Below are 23,962 nucleotides of genomic sequence, written 5' to 3'. Positions count from 1 at the left end.
GCAAGCAGGAGGGAAAGACTCTTTCTACCATTAGAATCAAATTTTCTACCTCTCAACGTACATTCTCCAGTAACCAGCAGGGTGGTAAGAAAATGTGGTTCCGGAAGTCTCAGGGACCTTTACAGGACTCATGCGGGGACATTTCCTCCAGAGGCAGAGGAGGAGGTTTCAATGGAAGATGTCACACAAGAGCCATAGAGGTTCCGCAAAACCAGCGCTTCATAGACTCCTTCTCTTATGGGCCCTGTCAGTGCTCCTGAAGCTTTGCCCGACTGTCCACTGCTGGAGATAGTCGGGGGTCATTTTTCTTTGCATCTGAATGCCTGGACAAACATTACAAGAAATTCATGGGTGCTAAGAATCATATCCAGCGGTTACTACATACCCTTTTTCCTTCCACCTCCTGTCCAAAGAAAGAAACTCCCCACTGTACCACCCAGTCAGAGAGCATACGCAGCTCAGGAAATATAAAAGCTGCTGCAAGAGAGTCATCCAGGAGGTCCTACCTGAACAGATATGATTTGGAAATTACTCCCGTTTTCCTTTTATTGCCAAAGCAAATAGGGGACCCAAGACCAATTTTGGATCTAAGCAATTTGAAACAGTTTGTAAAGAAGTCAAAATTCCAAATGGTTATGGTTCAGTCCATCCTGCTTGTTCTGGGCAAGAACGATTGGATGTGCTCTGTAGATCTCCAGGATGCATACTACATCAAAATAGACATGTGCTCTGAGAGACATCTGTGCTTTCGGCCTGGAGCCAGTCACTAACAATTCAGAGCACTGCCCTTTGTGCTCACCACAGCCCCCAAGGTATTCACGAAATGCATGGCAGTCGTGGCAGCTTACTTGAGACTCAAAGGATGCCAGGTGTTTCCCTATCTCCATGATTGGCTTCCCACTGCCTCAACCAAGCATCAACTTCTACAAGCCAGGAATTATTTGCTGCAGATCTTAAACTCCTTATGCATCTCAATAAACCATGCCAAATCAAACCTATTGCCTGCACAGACTCTGGAATTTATAGGAGCTCAACTGAATTCTATGACTCAAGTAGCATCATTACCTCTTCATCATATCATATCATTGAGAAATCAGGTCCAGGCCATACTGTCTCATCTGTCCTCTCCAACAAAACTAGTACTATAAGCTCTTGGGTCGATGTCAGACGTCATTCTTCTAGTTCTTCTAGAAAGGCTCTTTATGTGAATCCTCAAATGGACATTGGCGGTGCAGTGGTCCATTCTTTGCCTGCCTCTGTCATTCTCTGTAAGACTCACTCCAATCTGCATACATCATGTTTGCTGGTGGATCCAGTCAGACAACCTATTTCTGGACAGGCCATTCTCCCTTCCTCCCCTAATAGTGACAATGACCATGGACACTTTTCGTCTGGGGTGGGGGCATTTCCTGGGAAAGATAGTCCAAGGCACATGAGCCCCCTCAAAGACCAAGTTGCATATCAGTGTCCTAGAGATGAGAACAGTCCTTCTGATGTTGCAAGCCTTTCAGGATGTTCTTCCTTCAGGGACTATTGCAGTCCACACAATCACATGTCAGTAGTCTGGCGCATCAATAAACAAGGAGGAACCTATTCCTACTCATTGTGCAGAGATGCCATGAGGCTCTGGGAATGGGCAATCTCTTCAGGCCGCTTTCTCATTGCAATACATATACCAGGGAGAACTAATGCACTGGCAGACAGACTCAGCAGGTTCGTTCTGATTTCTCATGACTGGTCCCTCAATCAAACCATAGTAAATATGATCTTCAGCCACTGGGGCCAGCCTGGTTACAACCTCTAAACCTCACTGCTCAACAAGTGCAGCAAGTACTTAGCTCTGTTCCACGATTGGTCCATGGATTCTCCTCTGTGCTTATTCTCTTCTTGCTGTGATCCTGAAGTTCTGACAGAAAACAAGCAGACTGAAGAGCTAAGTCATCCTCATTGCCCCCCTTCTGGCTTCAACAGGTATGGTTTCCCTTCCTCCGGTCTCATTTGAAATATCCTCCATGGATAATGGAAGCTACTCAGGATCTCCTATCTCATCCATCAGGAATTCAACATCCCACTCTCCACATCCTCAAGCTGACAGCATGGTTTCTCCATCCAGTGATAGTCAAACGGTCCAGGCTTGCTTCCCCTCCACCAAGAAAGTCTACAGAAGCAAATGGAAAAGAATTTCTATTTGGGCTTCCAATCAGAATATTGACCCCTTTTCATCACCTACTTCAGCCATTCGTCTTTTTCTTTGTACTGTTTTTAAGGAATGGGCTAGTTTTTCTCCTATTAAACTTTAGTTGGCAGCCATTTCCAACTTCCACTCTGGAAATGAGTCATTCTCTCTGGCCTTCTCCAAATTATGTAAAGCTTTCATGAAGGGAGTTTCCTCCTTAGACCTCCAGTAAGGGATCCCTCTCCTCCTTGCGATCTAATGGTGGTCCTTCAGGGGTTAACTCAGAAACACTTTGAACCTGTGGACAAATGTGATATGAAGTTTCTTTCTTGGAAAACGATCTTTTTAGTAACTATCACTTCAGCAAAAAGAATTTCTGAGCTCCAGGCTCTATCGGCTAAACCTTTTTGTACTATTTTCCATAAGGACAGGGTGTCTCTACGGCTCAACTCTACATTACTACCTAAAGTGGCTATGGAGACTAACATTAACCAGTTCATGCAACTAACCAGTTTTCTTTCCAAACTTTATAATAAGGGAGAATATATGCTTTACCTTCTTGACGTTCACAGACAATTATGTTTTTATCTTCATAGAACAAAGAAGTCTAATCAACTGTTGGTATCCTTTTTCCCTAACTGCTTGGGTCAGACAGTTTCCAAAATCACTCTGGTCAAATGGATTACTGATTGTATTTTGATTATTTATTCTCAAAAAGGTTTGGGATTGCCTTGTCCTCCTAGAGCTCATTCCACTAGATCTGTGGCTACCTCATCTGCTTTTTCCTCAAGAACCTCCATTGACAGTATGTGCCCTGCAGCCACTTGGTCAAAGACTCATACTTTTGTTACACATTACAAGTTAGGAATTGTCTCCAGAAGCCAGAGCTTCCTTTGGTTCGGCAGTGCTCCAGCATGTCCTAACATAGGGGCCTACTGAGAATTATGTAGCTGGGGAAGAAATGAAAAGGACATCAGATTTAGAAGTTATGTACTTACCATAACTTGGCATCTGTGTTGTCTATTTTCATTCTTCCTCACTTTCCCTCCCAGCCATCCCCCAGCCCTGTCACTCCTAGAAGGGTCTTTGGATGATATTGGGACCTTCATGTTCCTGATTTGAGCCTCAATCTTTTTCTTGCCTGTTCTAGCTCTTTAACACAGTAGGGAGTAAGGCTGCAAACTCAAGCTGAGGAGTTGGGGATGGGACAGAGCATTATGGGTGGAGGAACAAACTTAAGATTTGGATAATAAGTCTTGTAGATGCGGCTGAGTTGGATCCAAGGATCAGATCCTAGACCTGTTCATAAGGATGAATGAAAATGGAAAACACAGATGCCAAGTTATTGTAATGGATCATAGGTTAGTACTAGGCTAATTGCCCTTATGAGCCATTTTAAGCCTAGCCAATTACCCCACATGGGAATCAAACCCTGACCCTTGTGTTTGTAAGGTAAACACTTTAACCATTATGCCACCCTCCCACCAAGTACATAACTTCTAAATTCCTCACCCACTAGGTTGAACAATGAGAAAATCACGGTCAGCTGCCTATCAGGTGCAGGATCTGCAAAGTTACGTATGCACTCAAGTCAGTGCACCACAGGTACCAGTATGATTCATAGTCCATGTAGGTATAAATGACCTAAGATGTACCTCCCTAGGTTGTATGAGGGGGGATGTTACAGAGCTCATGGACTATGTGTCACAGGCTGGTATGTGCCTAGCACTGAGCAGCATTCTACCTTCACCAAGAATGATGCCACAATACAAACACAAGCTAACTGACTTGAATAACTGGCTTAGTTTTTGATGTCATTCTAGTGGGAATAAAATATTTGTCAGTGTTGGATGATATGGTTATCAAACCACGTTGCTTTGCCAAGGATGGTCTGCATATGGCCCCTCTTGGCTTTTGAATATTGGGTAAAGTATTGTCCTCTCCATAGAGCCTTTTTTAGGCAATTCCAAATTAACATACCTTTCAATATAGCAAAATCTACCCAAGGAACTCTAAAGATGTTACTGCTTAATGCCAGGGGAATAAGCAATAAACCTCACTCCCTCCATGCTCTTCTTATCTTGGATAATGCAGACATCTGTGCAGCTACCAAGACATAGTTTAAAGTTACATAGCAGTGCAAGGATTCAGTGCCTGCCACACGTTTAGACCAGCAACTGCAGAGATAGGGACTAAAGGTGGAGATGTCTCAATCTACATCGGTAACAAGCATACCTCTAGCTTAGTTAAGTAGGATGACTCACTGGAGGTCCCGTATGTCCAGATTACCATAGACAACGTCCTGTACCCTATCCTAGCAAGCTATATGTCACACTCTCTGTCCCTTGAAACCCATAGCTCACACATAGACCTATTGAAGACACTCACAGTTGAACCAACTATTATACTCATTGGGGACTTTAATTATTCCACTATAAATTGGGAATCCTACATGACCCCAAATTTGCAGGTGCAGAGATTACTAGACTGTAAACACAAACATCCCTGGACCAGTTAGTCCATATACCTACTAGAAGTATGGAAGAATGCTGCATCCCCACCAGTTGAGTGCCCTCTGTGGTAAGGTCAGACCATAAAGTAGTCTTCTTTGAAATAAGAATTAATTCTGTATTCCTAGCAAACCCGTTAACAGAAACTATTCCAAGGCACACTACCTTTAATTAAGTGATAACCTTTCAAAATGTCAAGCCCCTCCAAACCCAGATACTGCAGCAGTCTATGTGGACTTATTCACACAACCTTGTCATTTATTGCATAGTGGCTGCTGTGCCTACCAGTGGTAAGCCCAATACAAACCACCCTGGTGGAATCCAAAAGCAAACAGGTTGGACAACAAAAGAAAAAAGTCATAGCTAAAATTTTGAAATGCAACACCAAGAAAGATACAATTCTGTCGTCAAACTGAATAGATAACTAATAGGACTAAGTCCAACAAAGCAAATTTTGAGGTAAGGTTAGCGTCCCAGGCCAAGGATAACCATAAGGCTTTCTTTTGCTATATCTGAAACCTCAAAGGCAGCACACAACAGTGTGCCAAACTGTTGGCAAATGAAGCCACATCCATGGAAATGGAAGATACAACAAGTCTTCTGGCTAACAAATTCAGCTACAACTGTACCCCCTCTCACCTGTTGCATCCACCAAGAAATACCAACTAACATAACCCCTCCAACTATCAGTAGGGAGCAGGTCTTGGAGGCGTTATCTAAGAACAAGAATGAGCTTTGATGTGCTCCTATAATATCTCATGATGCCTTCTAAATAACCTGAAATATGACCTGTCAGAGCCACTGGAGTTGCTCTTTAAGCATAGTCTGCACAAGCTTTGTTCCACGCGAATGTAGGTCAGCAGCTTTCATCTTCCTACACAAGGGTAGACCATCAGTGGACAACGGGAACAACAGATCTATTAATCTGACTAGTGTCATACACAAAACCATGGAAAGAATCATCATTAAAATGATGAACAATGATATAGGAAACCTTCAGACACTGGACCCAATGCAGTTTCACTTTATCAAAGTTGTCATGCATACTGAACCTGGCAGGCTTCTTTCAGAAGTTCAACAAGAGAATAGACTAGACTAAAACAGTGCATACTGCCTATCTTAACATAGCTAAGCCATTTGATACAAGTACCCCTCTTGATCATTGTAAACAAACTCATGTTATTAGGCATAAACCCCTTTGCAACTCACTGGATAGCCAGCTGGCTCAGAGACAGGGCCCAGGAAGTTCGGATTGGAGAGACCACCTCCACAAGAGGCCAGTAATCAGTGGAGTCCCCCAGGGTTCTGTGATGGATCCAGTCCTCCTTGGCATCTATTTTTCAGAAGTCGAGGCTAACGTCAGGGGCCTCTGGCTTAGCAAGTTTGTAGATGATTGCAAGCTAGGAGCAGTCCCCCCCAAAGATACTAACATTGTACTAGGAGGTCTAATACAGACAAACAGCTGGTGTGAGAGCCATGGCTTAAAACTCAATGCACCAAATGCATAATAGTACCTTTTGGGAAGTCGACCACACAGGGAAACTATCTCATTGATAAAACAGTAATAGACACGGTAGTCTAGTCAGGATTTTTGGGGATTCGACAGAGGAGGCAAAGAGATCTATTTGAGGAACTCCTCACAAATGGATCAAAACTTGGAAGACTCGTGTAGATAGTAACCTGGCTTTTAACCAACACACACACACACACAAATATATATGTATATATATATATATATATATATATATATATATATATAGATAGATAGATAGATATATTACACACACACATGTATGGGTCTACTTTGATTCACTGAAAACTAATTTTACTGAATTTCAAAACATTCACACCAAATTGCTGAAAGCTCAAATCACTGAGAACCCATTTCACTGAATCATATTTCACTGAATGTAAGTACCGTTGTCAAATAAAATGTGTATATATGTGTATATATACATATATATATATATATATATATATATATATATATATATATATATATATATATATATATATATATATATATATATATAGACACACATACCCTTTTCCTCACTGTAGTGCGATCCTGGAGTTAGTATATATAGTTAGGGGGGTGCCCCCTGCATTGGGACCATAGCTCCCCACCTACTTTTTGTTTTTATATTGTTAGCTTTCAGTGAAATGAGATTCATAAATATAAAAGCAAAGTAGGTGGGGTGCAATGCCCCCAACACCCCTCTAACTATATATACTAACTCCAGGATTGCACTACAGTGGGGAAAAGGGCATATACATTTTATCTGCCCAACGGTACTTACATTCAGTGAAATGTGATTCAGTGAAATGTGTTTTCAGTGAATCAAAGTAAATGCATATATATATATATATAATATAATTGTGTGTGTGTGTGTGTGTGTGGTGGAGGTAAGAAAATCATTTTATTTCATTCAGCTTATAGACTTATAGGTAAGGGTTTGGTATCTAAGTCCATGGAAATCATTGTGCCTTTGTACTCAGCCCTCATCAAACCCATCATTCAGTATAATGCCCCCATCAGTATGTACCTGACCTAGCACATGCAAGAACTGGAACATCCACAGAGGTTCCTTTCCAAAAGAATATAGGGGTAAACACAGTGTCCTATGCAGATCACCTCAAAACCTATATCTGTACTCTGTTTCCTAGAGACTGCCAAGAGGCAGTTTATGCCTGGCATATGAGGCATCCTTGGATCCTGCTCTTATGGCCCTTTTGCATATCTGCAAAATAAACAGCACCAGAAAGTACAGCTTTGTAAGTAAATTTACTAATATAGTAGGTGTTCAAATGATCACTGCTGCAATATCCTTAGCTATATGTGCTATATTTTGTCAAGGATATAACAGCCATCCAGCTTCCAACGCTTCAGGGCACCTTCCACACACCCAAACTTTCAGGCACCTAGAAGTGAGCTGACTAAAAGACAAGTTTGTGCTCCAAGCCCTTCAGAGCTTTCCTGCCAACAGAGCGAGAGAAAGAGAGAGGCTGTGCCCTGGCAGGACAATCCCAGGAACAACAAAAAGTAAATGTCCACACCGTGGCATAAAAAGGAGGATGGGGGAGAGAGCAGCTACTGCAGCAGTGATCATTCGAACATCTGTTGTTATGGTAACTTTATTTGCATAACTGTAGTATTTTCATCATATTAATCATTGCTGCAGTAGCCTTAGCTGTATGGGTAGATTACACTAGCTTACTACATTTGGAAGCTGGAAGAAGTGTCAGGAGCCCCTGGAGAATGTTCTTGGCAAAGCCTGATCTGGACCTAGATAAGGAATCAAGCTCTTATAGAGAATCTAAACTTTTCCAAAAAGATATAGATGAAGCCAAGGTCCTGGTAGAGGGGGTCTTGAACTCTGCCTGGAATAGTTTTGTTATGGTGAATATAACAAAAGGTAATAACCTTAGACAACCATTTGGAAATAGTCTGTTTTGACACAGGTTGTCCCTTCTTAACTTCACAAGAAATTAACAGTTAATCCAAAGATTTGAAAGATTTAGTTTTGTCAAGATAGTACCTGAGCTGTCTATGGGCATCCAAGGTATGGAGTATACTTTCTGCCTCATTTTTAGGTTCAAGAAGGAAAATGGAGAGATGGATAATTTGGTTTAAAGTAAACTCTGATACCACTTTAGGCGTAAAAGGATTAGTTCTCAAGGAAACCCTTTGTGGAAAATGAGATAGGGTTGACTCACCGTAAGAGCTTGCAACTCAAATACTCCTCTTGCAGAGATCAGAGCAATAAATAAAAAAAAAAACTGTTTTCCATGTTAAGAACCTCAAGCCAGCCAGGTTAGCTGGTTCATCTGGAGCAAGTGTTAACTTCTCTAGCACAAAACAAAGATCCCAAGGGGAGGCCACCAGTTTTAGAGGCCTGTTGTGCAAAACTCCTTTCGAAAACATTTTGACATGAGACTACTTTGAAAATGGAGTATCCATGGGCAGGCATGCTGAAATGACAGATAAATGAACCTAGATAGAAGAATAAGAAAGGCCATATTATAGTAACTCACACAAATATTGTAAAACCAGAAAACAGATACTCTTGAATGGGTGCTGGTTATGTTCTTGACGCCAAGCATAAAACCTTTTCCATTTGCTAATATATGATTTGCTAGTAGCAGGCTTCCTTGCCTCCATTAGTATTCAGGTGCCTAAATGGAATTAAGACCCTATCATCCAGATGGTCATGTGAAGTTAATTGATGTCTGGGTGTATCAAACACCTCTGTTCTTATGTGATTAGACCCAGTCTGTGAGGCAGCTTGTGGTAATTGCCCCTGGCCTTTTCATGAAGAGGGGAGAACCACTGTCTGGGCCAGAAGGGGGTTTCTTCTGAATTTTCAGAAATACCCTGGACATTAGTGAAAATGGTGGAAAAGCATAAAGGAACATTCCTGTCCAAGGAAGGGAAAAGATATCCATCTTCCAGGCCATCTTGCATGGCGTCCTGTAACAGAATCTTGCCAGTTGGTTGTTGACACAGGAGGCAAAGAGATCTATTTGAGGAACTCCTCACAAATGGGTCAAAACTTGGAAGACTGCCTGGTCTAGCTTCCATTCGTGAAGGTCTGCTCTGGTTCTGCTGAGCTTGTATGCCACACAGTTTTGTTCTGACAGAATGTAAGATGCCTCTAGAGTGAGATTATGCTCTGAAGCAATATCCCAAGCCAACATGGCTAGTCTGCAAAGGGGTATGATTTGGTTCTCCCCGCTTGTTGCTGTACTGCATAACTGTGATATTGTCTGTAACAACTTGAAGAGGTCCCAGGAACAAATGATGATACAGAGTTAAGTACCTTGTTCAGAGCAAGCATGTCTTTGATATTTTTGTGCTTGCATCTGCCATTAGTGTGCCATACACTCTGCACTTTTTTATCCCTCCTGAAACTACTCCCTAAGCAAAGTCTGAGGGGTCTGTGGTGACTACCTGCTTTGGAACAGGGAGGGAGAAGAGGAGGCCTGGATGTAAGGATATCTTTTGTCTCCAGCAAATGATTTCTCTTCTGACAAACCCCAGCACTGGGATTTGAAAAGACAAAGGGAGATGTTACTGGGACCAAAGAGACTTCCGGTGCCGCTGTATCCTTCTCATGCGGAGTCTTGTCGGGGGTATCATAAGTATCATGGAAGTCATGAGACTCCGAATCCTGAGGTATTCCCTTACAGTGACTGAAGTTTGATTGGAAAGCCTTAGAGACGGATCTAGATATAGATCTATGTTTTCCTCTGCAAGAAAATCTCTTTGAACTGAGGTGTCTAGTTGATATCCCAGGAACAAAATCCAGTGTAAAGGATTCAAGAAAGACTTTTGAATTTTCTCTTCGAATACCAGCTTGTGTAAGAGATATCTCACCCAAGAGAGAGATTCCTGACAATTTGGAAAAATGTAGATACCCTGTAGCCTTCACTGAGCTATAACTGGAGGTAGACACTTTGTGAACACTCTTGGTGTAGTTGATAGTACAAATGGTATGGCAGAGAACAGATAATGTTATCCAGACACACAGACACAACCTTAAGAAACATCTGAAGTCTGGATGAGTAGGGATGTGATGATGAGCATCTTTTAAGACTAGTGTTATCAGGAAGCTTGAAAGAGGAAGAAGAGATAACAGGTTGTGAAGGGACATCATTTTGACTTTGGACACTATCACAGACAGGTTAGGAAAGAAATTAAGATCCAGAACTGGTCTCCAAGCATTTTCTTTCTGTGGCGCTAAGAACATCCTTGAATAAAATCCCTTCCCCACCTGGGGCATTTTGAAAGATACTTGAAGAAAAATACAGGCAAAGGCATCCAGATATGGAAAATTTCACAATAAAAAGACTAAAAGCACAAAGATTTAATGTAGAAAACACAATTAGTAAAGCAGAAGTTAAAGAAATAGAAGTTGAAGTTATGGAGTGCCTGCGAAGTGAAGGATTTAATGTAGAAGGCCTAAAACAGACTACATCACAGCATGATGGAGTGAGTCCCCAGAATAAGGAAAAGCAAGAAGATCAGGAGACACGTGAAGAACAACTATGGACAGGAAAAAGGAAAAGAGATTTAATATGGTGTAATATTTATGCAAAGGAGAAAGCAAAACTAACCAATACAAAAAGAGCAGCACCAAAGATATTTGAAGAAAAATCTAGGCAAAGGAATTCAGATATGGAAAACTTTACAATACAACAAATAAGAAGATGAAGAGGAAAAGTAGAAAAAGAGATTAGTAATGGAGAAGTCAAAGAAAGAGAAACTGAGGTAATGGAACAGCTGCAAAGAGAAGGATTCAGTGTAGAAAATCAAATGCAGAAAGCACCACAACAGGATAGAGCAATGAATATCCAAATTAAGGGGAAACCCAGTGGAACAGGAAGCAACAGGTCAGTTGCCATATCAAGATTTTTTGGAGCCTTCCACAGGAAACCAGTATAAAAGTTCACTTGAAGCTAGATAGGAAGGAAAGGAACAGGAAACTGTGGAAACTCTGATGCAGTCAATATTGAGGAGTGATAGGCAAGTGAGTTCCCATATGACAAAACAACAGATGACACAGGATGAAATTGAAAAGAATGTGCCACAAGAAGATGTTGTAGAACTTTCTATAGAATGCCCGCAGGAAATGGAAAACAAGGGATGTGCCCTCAGTATGGAAAAAAAAAGGAGTTGAGAAGAGTTGCCTGATTTAATAGACAAAGACAGATATGTCAACATCAGTGAAAGAAACAGACTGCAGAAGGTTAATAAAACCCCAAAAGTCAGAAGCTTGATAAAACAAATGAACACAGCAATTAGGACTGTCCATAGAGATCCATGCAATATAACAGAAGTAAACAAATATATTACTGTGATGCTAAATCAATAACTGATAAAATTCTACCACAGGAACATAGGGTAGCGAGGGAAAAGGGGGGGGGGGTGAAAGCAATTACCATCATGGAAATATCGAATAGAGAAAACTATAAAGCAGCTAAGACAAGAAGTGTCATTGTTAGAAAATTATAGAAGAGGGAACAGATCAACAAAAATATTAAGAAAGATAGATGTGATAAAAGCAATGCACAGTATGAGAACAGACCAGGATCTATTATGCACTATTGGAGATAAACTAAAAATTTCAAAACAGGCAGAAATACTCGGAAGATACGAAGATAAATATAAGGGAAAAGCACAAAATAAGCAATTTGCTGATGACCCAAAAAAGTTTTATAGAGAATTGGGAAATAAGGTAAAAGGAATTGATAGACCACCGAAAAAAGAGGAAGTAGATACATTTTTGGAGAAGTATCTATGAAGATCCTGTGGAACATACCAAAGATGGTAAATGGATAGAAGAAGTAAAAGAAAGAATAAAAAGTTTAAAGGTACAAGATATGAAATGGGATGAAGTAACAGCCAGAGATATTGAAATAAAGTTGAGAAAAGCCTCTAATTGGAAAACCCCAGGCCCAGATGCAGTACCTAACTTTTGGCTTAAAGTATTAACTTCTTTACACAAAGATCTAACCATAAGTAAGAACTATTTATATGCACACTCCGAACAGACACTGCACTGGTTAACAACAGGAAAAACAGTGCTCTTACTTGAGTGAACCTGCAAGCTACCCTAAGAATTATAGACCAATAACTTGTCTTCCAACGACGGTATAAACTATACACTGGGATTGACGCCGACAGTTTATAGTCATTTAGAAGAAAACTCAATTATGGCAGTAGAACAAAAGGGCAATAAAAAAAGTAATATGGAACAAAGGATCATTTGTTGTTAAATAAAGTTATAGTGGAGAACTGTAAGAAAAGGAACAATCTAAGTATGGCATGGATTGACTATAAAAAAGCATTTGAATAGTATCTCACATTCATGGATAAAAGAGTGCTTAAAAATGTATAAGGTACATCCTACACTGATTGATTACATTACGGTAACCATGAAACAGTGGCAGACCACTTTGCAGTTAAGCCATGATAAAGGACAGATTATTATCCCAGGGATAAAAATCCAAAGGGGGATATTCCAGGGTGACTCCTTGTCACCGTTGCTATTTTGCCTTGCCATTAATCCATTAAGCTGTTTACTTAACAGCTTAGGTCATGGCTACAATTTGGCTTCTAGAAAACAACAAAGTGTAATGACTTCTCATCTCCTCTTTGTCGATGATTTAAAATTGTATATCTCATCAGATGAGGAACTGAAAGCACAGCTGCAGGTTATCAAAACTTTTTCAGATGATATTGGAATGTCATTTGGTCTTGAAAAATGTGCAAAGGCAACCTTTAAGAAAGGAAAATTGTAGCACCAGGAAAACATCAGTTTGGGACAAGAATGTGATATAAAAGAACTTGAGCAAGATGGGGTGTATAAATACTTGGGAACTGATGAAAGATCAGCAATAAAACATGAACAAATCCGAATAAAGCTTAGTAAGGAGTACTTTAGAAAACTTAAATTAATCCTGAAAACAGCAGTGACACCTAGGAACAAGATCCAAGCCATAAATCAATTTGCTCTTCCTGCCCTAACTTATAGTTTTAGAGTGATTGACTGGCCCCAAAAAGTGTTGGATAGATTGGATATTAAAACAAGAAGGATGCTTCATGCTCACCAAATGATTTATAAAAATCAGTGTATACCAAGATTATATATTCCACGTTCTGAAGGAGGGATGGGCCTCCTTGAAATTGATTACACGTATAGATCTGCAATCGTGGGACTCCACACATATCTACTGACCTCACAAGATCCAAATTTGGTGAAAGTTTTGAAACATGAGGAGAATAAATCTAAGATGACATCTCTGCTTAATTTAGCAGAAGCATATAGATGTCAAGCAAGAATGGAAATCAAACCAGAAGTGGATAAAAACCAGGCAGCAACTGAATGTGTTAAAAAACAAAAGAAAGAATATGAGGTGAAGGACCAGATGAGAAGGCAAGAAATGTGGAAAAAACATAAATATAGTTGCAAGTATAGAAAACTTCTGGAAGAGCCTCATGTTGATCAAGAATGAATGCAGGAATGGTTAAGGAGAGGTGAATTTACATCAAGAAATGAAAGGTTAATATTGGCAGCCCAAGGTAGTGGGCTGCGTACACGCAGGTTTACTAAGTCCATTGAACATGTGGGAGAAACAGACATGTAGGTTTTGTGGAACCGAATTGGAAACAGTCACACACCTTATTGCTGGTTGCGACGCTCTAATGGCACAGGGACTGTATACTGAAAGGCATAATAATGTGGTGAGATTGTGCAAACATTATGGTATCAAAGTGGCTGAAAAACACTGGAAACATGAGCCACAATGAATCATAGAAAATGATGAAGTTTACATCACATGGGATCACCCAATACCAACAGTCCAAAAGATAAATGCTAGAAAACCGGATATAGTGGTCCACGAAAAGAAGACAAAAGTAGCATTGATCATTGAAATCGCCATACCTAATGACTACAGTGTCTTGCGTACAGAGAGACACAGTTATAAAATACCTCGATCTGCAGGCAGAAATGAGAGCCATGTGGAAGAAAGATACCCAGACAGTTCCAATAGTAGTAGGAGCAACTAGTCTTATAAAAAAGAATTTACAGTCATATTTAGATATGTTACCAATTCATGTAACACCATGCGAATTGCAGAAAGAGTCATTACTGAGCCCACTGCGGGTGCTGGGAAGAGCACTTTTGGCTAACATCAAAGAGTGAAACAATACTAATTTCATGAACTTTACTCGTACTTTGACTTAGTAATGGGGTCCATTCCCGTCATGGTATTAAAAGCCCAAAAGACTTGGAGAAATTAAAACGAGCTAAACAATGAGTAGTGACCTGTGCAGTAGAAGAAACTAAATTATTTAAAGCAGATTTTTCGTCACAAGAAGGAACTGTAGATAAATCATTTCTCATACTTTCACAGTTAGTCAGAACAAACTTTAATATATGAGCCTGACAATTCAAAATCCTGATGTCAAAGTTGCTGTGCACTTTTAATCCGATACTTATCAATAATTTCCCATCCTTATCAGAAAGAATAGGATTGTAATTAAAAGTTTAGCAGCAGTACGATCAACTGGGTCAGGCTTGATAATAGTGTAAAAAAAGTTAAGACTGAGGAACCTTATGCATCGGTTCTGTCTTTTCAGGGACAACTGGATGATTATCAGGAAAATTGCAGGCAGTAACATGCACACATCCTCTAAAGCTGACAGAAGAGGAGGAATGAGTGTACATTCTGGAAATTCTTCCTGTAACAACTCATAGTATTTTCTGAGGGATGGAGAAACCTCAGGATTACCCACTGAAAACACTGGCACATTCTCGCAGTAGTCTTGGAGAAAGAGAACTCCCCATAGGGAGAATTACAAACTGAGCTCTCCTCTGAGTGTGAATCAGAAATTTGAGGAGAAAACACTGTATCTGTCCCTTCATATTCCTGTCCAGGTACAGAATCTTGGATCTTTTCAGGAAAAGGGGTATCCTTTTTTCTTTTACCAGAAACTACTTTATAAGACGGATCATTAGCCTAACTGTAACCCTTCACCAGACCCACTAAACTACTCCTGTCTAAGGAAATTTGAGGAGGAGCAGACGCGTTTAGTTTTTTGATTTTTTTTTTTTCCCCACAGGAAAAAAGGGGCCAACCATGTTACTAATGGCAACAGTAGCTTCCTCAAATGATATTTAGAAAGTGGAAGGATTTTTCCCAAAGAGAACTTATCGGCCTAACAAAGCAGCAGTACGAAGCTGACTGCCGATCTTCAAAATCCTTAGAGGAGTATGTGATGAACATCTACTAGTTCTAAGGATTTAAACTTTGCTTTTGACTTAAGACATGTTGGAGGAACAGGTATGTATCTCAGAGAGTTCCCATTCACTGGAATAGACTTCCTATCCATGTGAAACAGAGACATTCTCTAACCCTATTCAAGCATAACCTGCAGCAGTGGATGGGAAATTGGAAATTCACCCCTGGTCTGATACTTATATCTCTGATGAACAGATGCAACCATTAAATCATTCCTAAACTAACATACACACCCTTAAAATAACCTCTAAGGCTCAATAACTCACACTGGGTTGTATGGCTAGGCTTTTAAAGTCTGCATTGGTCATTAAACTATCATCAACGATATTCATCATCTACATGTATGATAATATTTTTCTTACTGCAATATATTTCTGTTGGCATATACCCGCTTCTTTAAAGAGTATAATACATCTTGACGTCTAATATTCCTCATAAGAATCATTTAAAGAGAATCATATGCATTGCATGCTCATAGAAAACAATTACATTTTTACAAGTATATTGTCTATTGTCATTCTTTCACTTGGCGCTGGAATCCTTTGCTATAGCTTTCGTAGAAAGTATATTTAAGCTGTACTGAAAATAAAGCAGACTGCCATGATTTATGGAGTATCTCTGGACAAAAGAATGGCTTGGAGCCATCCAGCCATTTCAGCTGTATGTGACAACAAAATGGTATCCATAATTTACAAATCCCAGAAATAGGGAAAAAAAGGAATCAAATCTAAACTAAATCACAGCTTTGTACTGAAAAGAAATCCAAAATGAGAAATGGTGAGCCAGGAACAAAATGAGGATCAGAAGACAATAATGCAGTCCATCAAGGTGAATGCAGTACAGAATTGGACAGCATGCTACTGTAGAATAGAAGTATGAAAAACAGTGTATGACCCAAGGGGTTATGTGAAACAAAAAGTCTTAGAGAATTAGAGTTTTAGACATCAACCAGATCATAACTTCAAGTTCAGAGCAATAGATTGTATTTTATCCGATGGGAGAGGGGGTCCTGGATCACTTTTATTAGAGAGATTGCAGCTTTGTTGGCAACCTCGTACCAGTGCATGTCACTTTCCAGGCTTAAATGAGGTTTATTCTATTCTATGTTTTTGCATTTTGAAATTAAAAAGCCTGATGAGATAGCAGCATTATTATGTTGTTTTATGTCCTAAATTTTTCATGTGTCTGGGGGTGCCTTTCACTTAGCTGCTTTGCACACAAATTTTTACATTTATGTTACATACTAGCAGAGTATAAATATAAATATATTTATATGCATATATTTTTATATATGAGTATTTCATAAGCATTTTTCAGCATCTATTTTTATTTGCTTATATGTATGGGATGTATTTTTACATATATTATTAGCTATTTAAATAACTATTTTTTTAGCAATGTAGCTGTAATATTATATTTATTACACATATCGTTGGAGGGGTGAATTAGGTGGATGGAAATGAGTAGTTAAATGACTTGTTATTATTGATTTTGAGTATTTATCAAAATTTCTAGGAGTTTTATATAAAATGTTTAAAATATTTTTAAATAGTATTTAGTAATATTTAGTATAGTCATCCCCTCTGGGAAAAACAAAGTGCCCATAAATTACCACATAGGCGGTAATCCATTAAGTACGGAGGAAGTAATTAGGGACCTGGAGACCCAAGTTGATAGTAATCTCTCCTTTGACAACCACGTTGCCAAAGTGGTTAGAAAGACCTTCTATATAGCCCACCTTATCATGAAAGGATTCACCTCTAGATCAAGGGAGGTCATTGTGCCCCTTTACTCATCACTCATCCGGCCCATAATTGAATACAATGCCCCATTTAGGATGTACCTTACCCGACACCTGTAGCAATTGGAAAGACCCCAAAAGTACCTCACCAAGAGGATCAAGGGACTCAAACAGATGACCTATGCTGCTCGGTTAAAGAAACTCCAGCTCTACTCAGTTGCATACCGCCTACTTAGAGGCGATCTGTGCCTGACGTACAAAGCCATGTCCAACCCAGAACTAATGGACATGCTCCACCTCAAAAAATCCAAATCCCTTAGAGCTACGCGCTCAAGGGACTTGAACTTCAACACAGAAATTAATAGGACATGCTGGAGAGACAGATTTATAACCCAGAGGCTCCCAGCACTTTGGAATAGGATCTCAGTCCAAGTCAGGCAGAGCTCCTCACTGACTCTCTTCAAGAGGAATCTTGACGAGTGGATGGGAGATCGTAGGTTTACCCCGGGGATCACTTCTGTGTCACTACTAGACAGAGGCACAGTAAACTAAACTAAAAAGGGCACAGTAAAACTCATTTAAAAGGGTGGCAAAAGCCAAACACACTCTGGCTAGGCTTGTAAATGCCCTAGGGCAGATAACCTAGTATCAACCTATGAACCTATAAAGGAAGTTGGGGATGGAATGGATTTCATTGGTGTTTGTGAACACATGATTTTCTTTGTTTACTATATAAGGTGATTTTACTAATTGATTTTATCTGAAGACATCCCACAGTTACGTGGAATGAAAAGTGCTTAAATAAACAGTTTTTGCTTCATTCTGCAGTAGTTTGAGCTCTTTCGGCAACTTTTTTCCAGTTTGTAATGTAGAATACAAGTATGAAAAGCAGTATATGACCCAAGGGGTTATGTTAAACAAAAAGTCTATGTAGGTCTTCTGATGCAAGTCCTCAAATTGGTTAAAAATAAATACGTGCATAAATAAAAAACATATGTATTTTCATTTGTTTATCCAGTAAGTTCAGTGGTCTGAGGACTGTTTTCAAACACATAGCTTACAACAACAGTGTGCCACCCAACAACAGCCCCTAAGGCAAGACACCATACCCAACATTTTAGTCATAGGTGACTCTATAGTCAGGCAAACTGCTGTCCCACTCACCAGGCTAAACAAGGAGAAAATTACAGTCAAGCTGCCTGTCGGGTGCCAGGATCCGCCACATAACACATGCACTCAAGTCTCTCCACAACAAGTACAAATACGACTCTCTCATTGTCCATGTTAGAGTGAATGACTTGAGACATACTTCCCTGGACCACATGAAAAGAGACATGGAAGAGCTCTCGGATCATGTGACACAGGCAGTTATGACCCTAGCCCTAAGTAGCATCCTGCCTTCGCCCAGAGTAATACCACAGTATAAGGACAAAATTATTGACCTCAACAATTGGCTAAGCTTCTGGTGTCATTCAAAGGGGATCCAGTATCTGTCTGCCTGGGACAACATGATCGACAAACCACGAGGCTTTGCCAGAGATGGCCTGCATCTGTCACCCCTGGGATTCAGGTTACTGGCTAAAGCTCTTGCCATCCCTATAGTGCCTTTTTTAGGCAAGGTTCAAAGGACAAAACCACCAGCGTAACAGATGCAAGCATGCAAAATCTGAAGATAATGCTACTTTGTGCTAGAAGTCTAAACCTCAAAATGCACTCTCTCGAGGTACTACTAAAAATGGAGAAATCGATGTCTGTGCAGTAACTGAGACCTGGTTCAAGACTCCAGAGAGCACCCCTGCAGTACCAGGCTACAACTCTTACCACACATTTCGGCCACCAAACCAAGACCAAAACACTAAAGGTGGAGGAGTGTCCATATTCACCAAGGATATTCACACCTCCAGGCTAGTTGCCCAACACAGTGCATCTGAAATTCTCCAGGTGCAACTAACACTAGGTAAGACTGCAGTCCAAATTGTGGCTTGCTACAGATCCCCCAAGATGCCCCAAGATTCTCACTACACCTTTCTAAATATACTGGAAAATATTGAGATACAACCAAACACTCTAATACCTGCCATTAACTGGGGAATCTACTCGGGTACCAACACCTTTTCCCAACGGTTCTTGGAATTCATAAATTCCAACGCCCTGGTTCAACTAATCCATTGTCCCACCAGTGACTCCAATATCCTAGACCTGGTCATTACCAACATGGGAGATAGATGCTCCACACCAGTGGTCACCCCCTCATTGGTCAGGTCTGACCATAAGCAAATCACCCTTGACATCCACATCCCACCCCCACCCCCCCACCCCCAGTAAGGAAACCTCTGTAAAAAAACTTCTCCAAAGCAAACTTCATGCTACTTAAGTTTGAAGTGACAAACTTCATGGCAGCCATGCAGACGGGAGCTGAAAGTGCGATTGCTGAATCCTACTCTAAGGCACTGTATGAGCACATCCACTCGTGCATGAATCGTGCCATCCCAAATAGAGGCAAGATGCTCTCCTCCAAAAAAAAGAAGCCAATCTGGTGGTCCACTGCCATAAACAAACTATACAACAAAAGGAAGAAATTGTTGCAGAAAAGAGGAAAATCCCAGGATGCAAAAAACTCCCTTACCAGCCTCAGAAAGAAGCTGAGATCCCTCATAAAATCCTCCAAAGCTAGTTACGAAAATAAAATTGCCAAATATTCCAAAGACAACCGCAAGGCATTCTCTAGTTATGTTAAGAATCTAAATGGCAATGCTCAGATCTGCTCTGAGCTACAACAGAATGGCATTAAATACACTGATCCCAAGGATATTGCCAATATCCTGGCAGATCGATTTAGTGCCAACTTCACCCCCCTGTCACCCCCTAAAGGGCCCATCCCAATACCAAAAGATTGCCAAATTCTGGTAATCATGGCCACATAGGTAGAAACTGCACTCTCCAAAGCTAAGAATACAGCATCCATGGGACCAGATGACATCCCGGGCTGTGTACTACATGAACTACAAAATGAACTGGCACCTAAGTGTCATGTTTAACCATAGCCTCACCTCAGGCTTCGTGCCCACTGAGTGGCGCACAGCTACAGTTATCCCACTCTACAAGGGGGGATCTACCTTGGATCCCGGGTACAACCGTCCCATCAGTCTGACGAGCCTGATCTGCAGGGGCATGGAACGCATTGTCATGGAACTTATAAACAAAGACATTGACAACCTTCAAACACTGGACCCCACCCTGTTTTGGTTCGTGAAGGGCAGATCTTGTCTCCTGAACCTGATTGACTTCTTCGAATCAGTCTCCAGAGCTGTGGACGAAGGTAAGGCAGTCCACACAGCCTATCTGGACCTCGCCAGGGCCTTTGACACCATCCCCCACTCTGGAATCATAGATAAACTTACTAAGCTGGGCATAAATCCCTACGTCACTCGATGGGTTTCCAACTGGCTTACTGACAGAACTCAGACAGTAAAAGTAGCCAACGCCAAATTCAGCTCCAGACAAGTGACAAGTGGAGTACCTCAGGGTTCAGTCCTGGGACCGCTTTTGTTTGGCATCTACTTCTCTGAAGTACACGCCAACATTAAGGGACTCTGGCTAACAAAGTTCGCAGATGACTGCAAACTGGGAGCCATTATTGAATCCCCAAATGATGTGGATATTCTACTAAAGGACCTTACAGAAACAGATGCTTGGTGCCACAGCCATGGGCTCAAGCTCAATGCCAAGAAATGTATAGTTATCCCCTTTGGGAAAAAACATCTACCCGTGAATTACCACATAGGTGGCAGCACACTCAACACCGAAAGTGTGATGAGAGACTTTGGGACACAGGTGGACAGTGTTCTCACTTTCGATAACCACATCGCCACAACAGTCAGGAAATCATTCTATGTGGCACACCTCATCACTAAGGATTTTACATCCAGAAAAAAGGAGGTCATTGTCCCACAGTACTCATCACTCATTAGACCCATTATAGAGTGCAGTACCCCATTTGGTATGTACCTCACATCTGCAACAGCTGAAAAGGCCGCAGAAATACCTTACTAAAAGAATCACAGGCCTAAAGCAGATGCCCTATGCTGACCGTCTAAAAAAAACTCCAGCTATACTCTGTGGCATATCGTCTACTCAGAGGCGATCTCTGCTTAACATACAAGGCCATGTCAAACCCTGAGCTGTTGGACATGCCCCATTTAAAGAAATCCCAATCCCTCAGAGCCACACGCAGTAATGTTTTACTAAAGTAACAAAAGTTCTCCTGTTAACTTTATATCTGCCCTGAACAAACATGTTAAGTGCATATTTTCTGAACGAAATGTTGTTAGTAAATGTGATGATTAAAAGGAAATATATGAAAGCATGATATAAGTATACAAACAGTACTTTTCAGACAAGATTGTGTTCCATTGACGATGACTATATAGAAGATTATATATGATGTATAATGTTTGCAACTGAAAATATGGCAAAATGGTTTATCTTCATTTAATATTAGAAATGCCGCGGTAGTGGTGCTGCGGTAGCGTTGTCACCTCATAGCAAGACGTCGCGTTCGATTCTCAGCTAGAACGTCTTCTGTGTGGAGGCATGTGCGTCAGGGCTGGTAACTCGGCACATAAAAATCCACTACCAAACATTAGCGGACCGGAGTTCCGCTGTGGCGACCCCTAACCGGGATAAGCCGAAAGACACAACAAGTAAAATATTAGAAATGAAAGATTAACCTATAACCATAATCCTGTCGTACTAATACCCCTCCTTACCCACCTCATTATCTTACCTGTTTACTGTTATCTCAACCTCTCAGCTATCAGTACTTTTTCTACTTATGTTTTTCTGGTTATACCCTTACTGTTTTTCTGATTTCTATTTTCTGTTCCTAGTGAAATCCTACTTCATTAATGCCAAGCTATGTATAAGGAACTTGACTTATATAAAATAATATAACTTCTAAAGTAATTGATAAATGTATTTACTATTTGTCTCAATACTTCTTGCAAAGTAATGATTGGAATGTTTTAATTTTTATTGTTATGCATTGCAAATATGTATTTTATGTGGAGCTTTTCTCCCTGGGCCTCTGCTGAAAATGGGACTTGTGCCAAGTTGGACTATCCCAGTAAACAAAAGACAATAAATACATAAAAAGTATTATCCCTAAACTGGTGTTTGATACAGTTTTGAAAGTTCACTATAGCTGCAACAAGAAACAAATTTTAAAATGTTTACAGTGAAATTCAGATTACAGCTGTACCCTTCCACTATGTCTAAAAGTAGTGTGGTTACATTTTTATGTTATACAAATTCACCCAAGAAGTGCTACTATAGTGTAAACTACAACAGATTTACATGCAGCGTTCATAAAGGAATAGCTCTAAGTGAAGCACCACCTAATGCAGTTAGGTGTCTCTCTTTCAATTTAAATGCAAAAATATTTAGTTTCGATATATATCAAAGCCACAATCCTTGAAGGTAAGAACATCAAGTAGCACTATACCCTGCACAGTTCTACACCAGCAAGTTCAAAAGTAAGACAGATGTATATAGATCAGAGAGTTGGGATAATAAGTAGATTTAATACTTTGATAGTACTTGCAGGTATGTATTATTTCCTGATACATTTAATAGGTACAGGAGACCATGGACTGACTCTCTCTCTCTCTCTCTCTCTCTATATATATATATATATATATATATATATATATATATATATAAAGGGCCTAATACGTTTGGAAAATTACCATTTATGTATTTATTATGTTTACTGCAACATGTTTGACATGTCTTGTTATGGATTTAGGACTTCCTGTGTCAATGCATATTTGACATTGCCATTGGTAGTATTTAACTTTGCACTTTAATTATTTTAAATCCGTTTTCCTTCTTTGTGAGCCTATTGCTTATGGTCTGTGTTGAATCTTTTCATTTGTACATGCAATCAGAAAGTAAACACAATTTGGCATAATTTTGAATACAGGTTGGAATATTTCATACTGAGCATTACATAAATATGTGTCATGTGTTTTGTTAAGTGAATAATTTAGCACAGTAGAAAATGTTAAGAAAAGTGGCACTTTCTTTAGAGTAGGCATGCGTTCTTAAATAGCCTGCTATGTTGTTCATGATTATCTGCATACATAAAGCACTTTGATCAAACAAAATAAATCACTTATTTGTAAATACATTTATTTGTGGAGTTGTTTAGCTTTATGACATGTTTGTATTACAGATCGAAAGAAAGATTTAGTAAAGCTTCAGGCCGGCGAGTATGTGTCACTTGGTAAGGTTGAATCTGCTTTGAAGAATTCTTCCTTAATAGATAACATCTGTGTGTATGCAAACAGGTAAGGAGTTTAATAGTAACTAAAAGAAATTCCTCACTTTCAACTATAGGTATAACTGTCATTTGCATACAGCTGCCTGTTAAAATATTCAGTCATTAGTATCCTTTCAAAGTGCCAAATTGCACTGTACAGCAAATATTGCTGGCATAGATTGCATCTTAAATGGATCATTCTTTCACTTGTTAACATGACATTCAGTAGCTGACATGTTAATTACTGTATTATAGTGATATTTTATATGATTAGGTGTTCAAAGTCACTGAAGTGTGGGGTATCCTGCATCTCTTTTAACTGCTTTTGGAGGCCACCTTCATTTGTATCTTTGCTTCTGGTATCCCAAGCTCAGCAGTATTTTTCTGTTTCATTCTGAAACGTT

At 40.0% G+C, this 23,962-nt stretch overlaps 1 protein-coding gene across 2 annotated transcripts in view; it reads left to right on the top strand.

Moving 5' to 3' along the window:
- ACSL3 (acyl-CoA synthetase long chain family member 3) overlaps window positions 1–23,962 on the top strand; it is a 943,201-nt gene that overhangs the window by 847,465 nt on the left and 71,774 nt on the right. For both annotated transcript variants that reach the window (XM_044070290.1, XM_044070288.1), the window contains exon 14: window positions 23,472–23,586. In XM_044070290.1, the coding sequence (XP_043926225.1) occupies window positions 23,472–23,586 (115 nt within the window). The remainder of the gene's footprint in view (window positions 1–23,471; window positions 23,587–23,962) is intronic.

The sequence above is a fragment of the Protopterus annectens genome, chromosome 4.part1 (genome assembly GCF_019279795.1).
Source record: "Protopterus annectens isolate FY-2018-M chromosome 4.part1, PAN1.0, whole genome shotgun sequence".
Classification (NCBI taxonomy): domain Eukaryota; kingdom Metazoa; phylum Chordata; order Ceratodontiformes; family Protopteridae; genus Protopterus; species Protopterus annectens.
The sequence above is the reverse complement of the archived record's forward strand: the minus strand, read 5'-3'. Positions and strand labels throughout refer to the sequence as shown.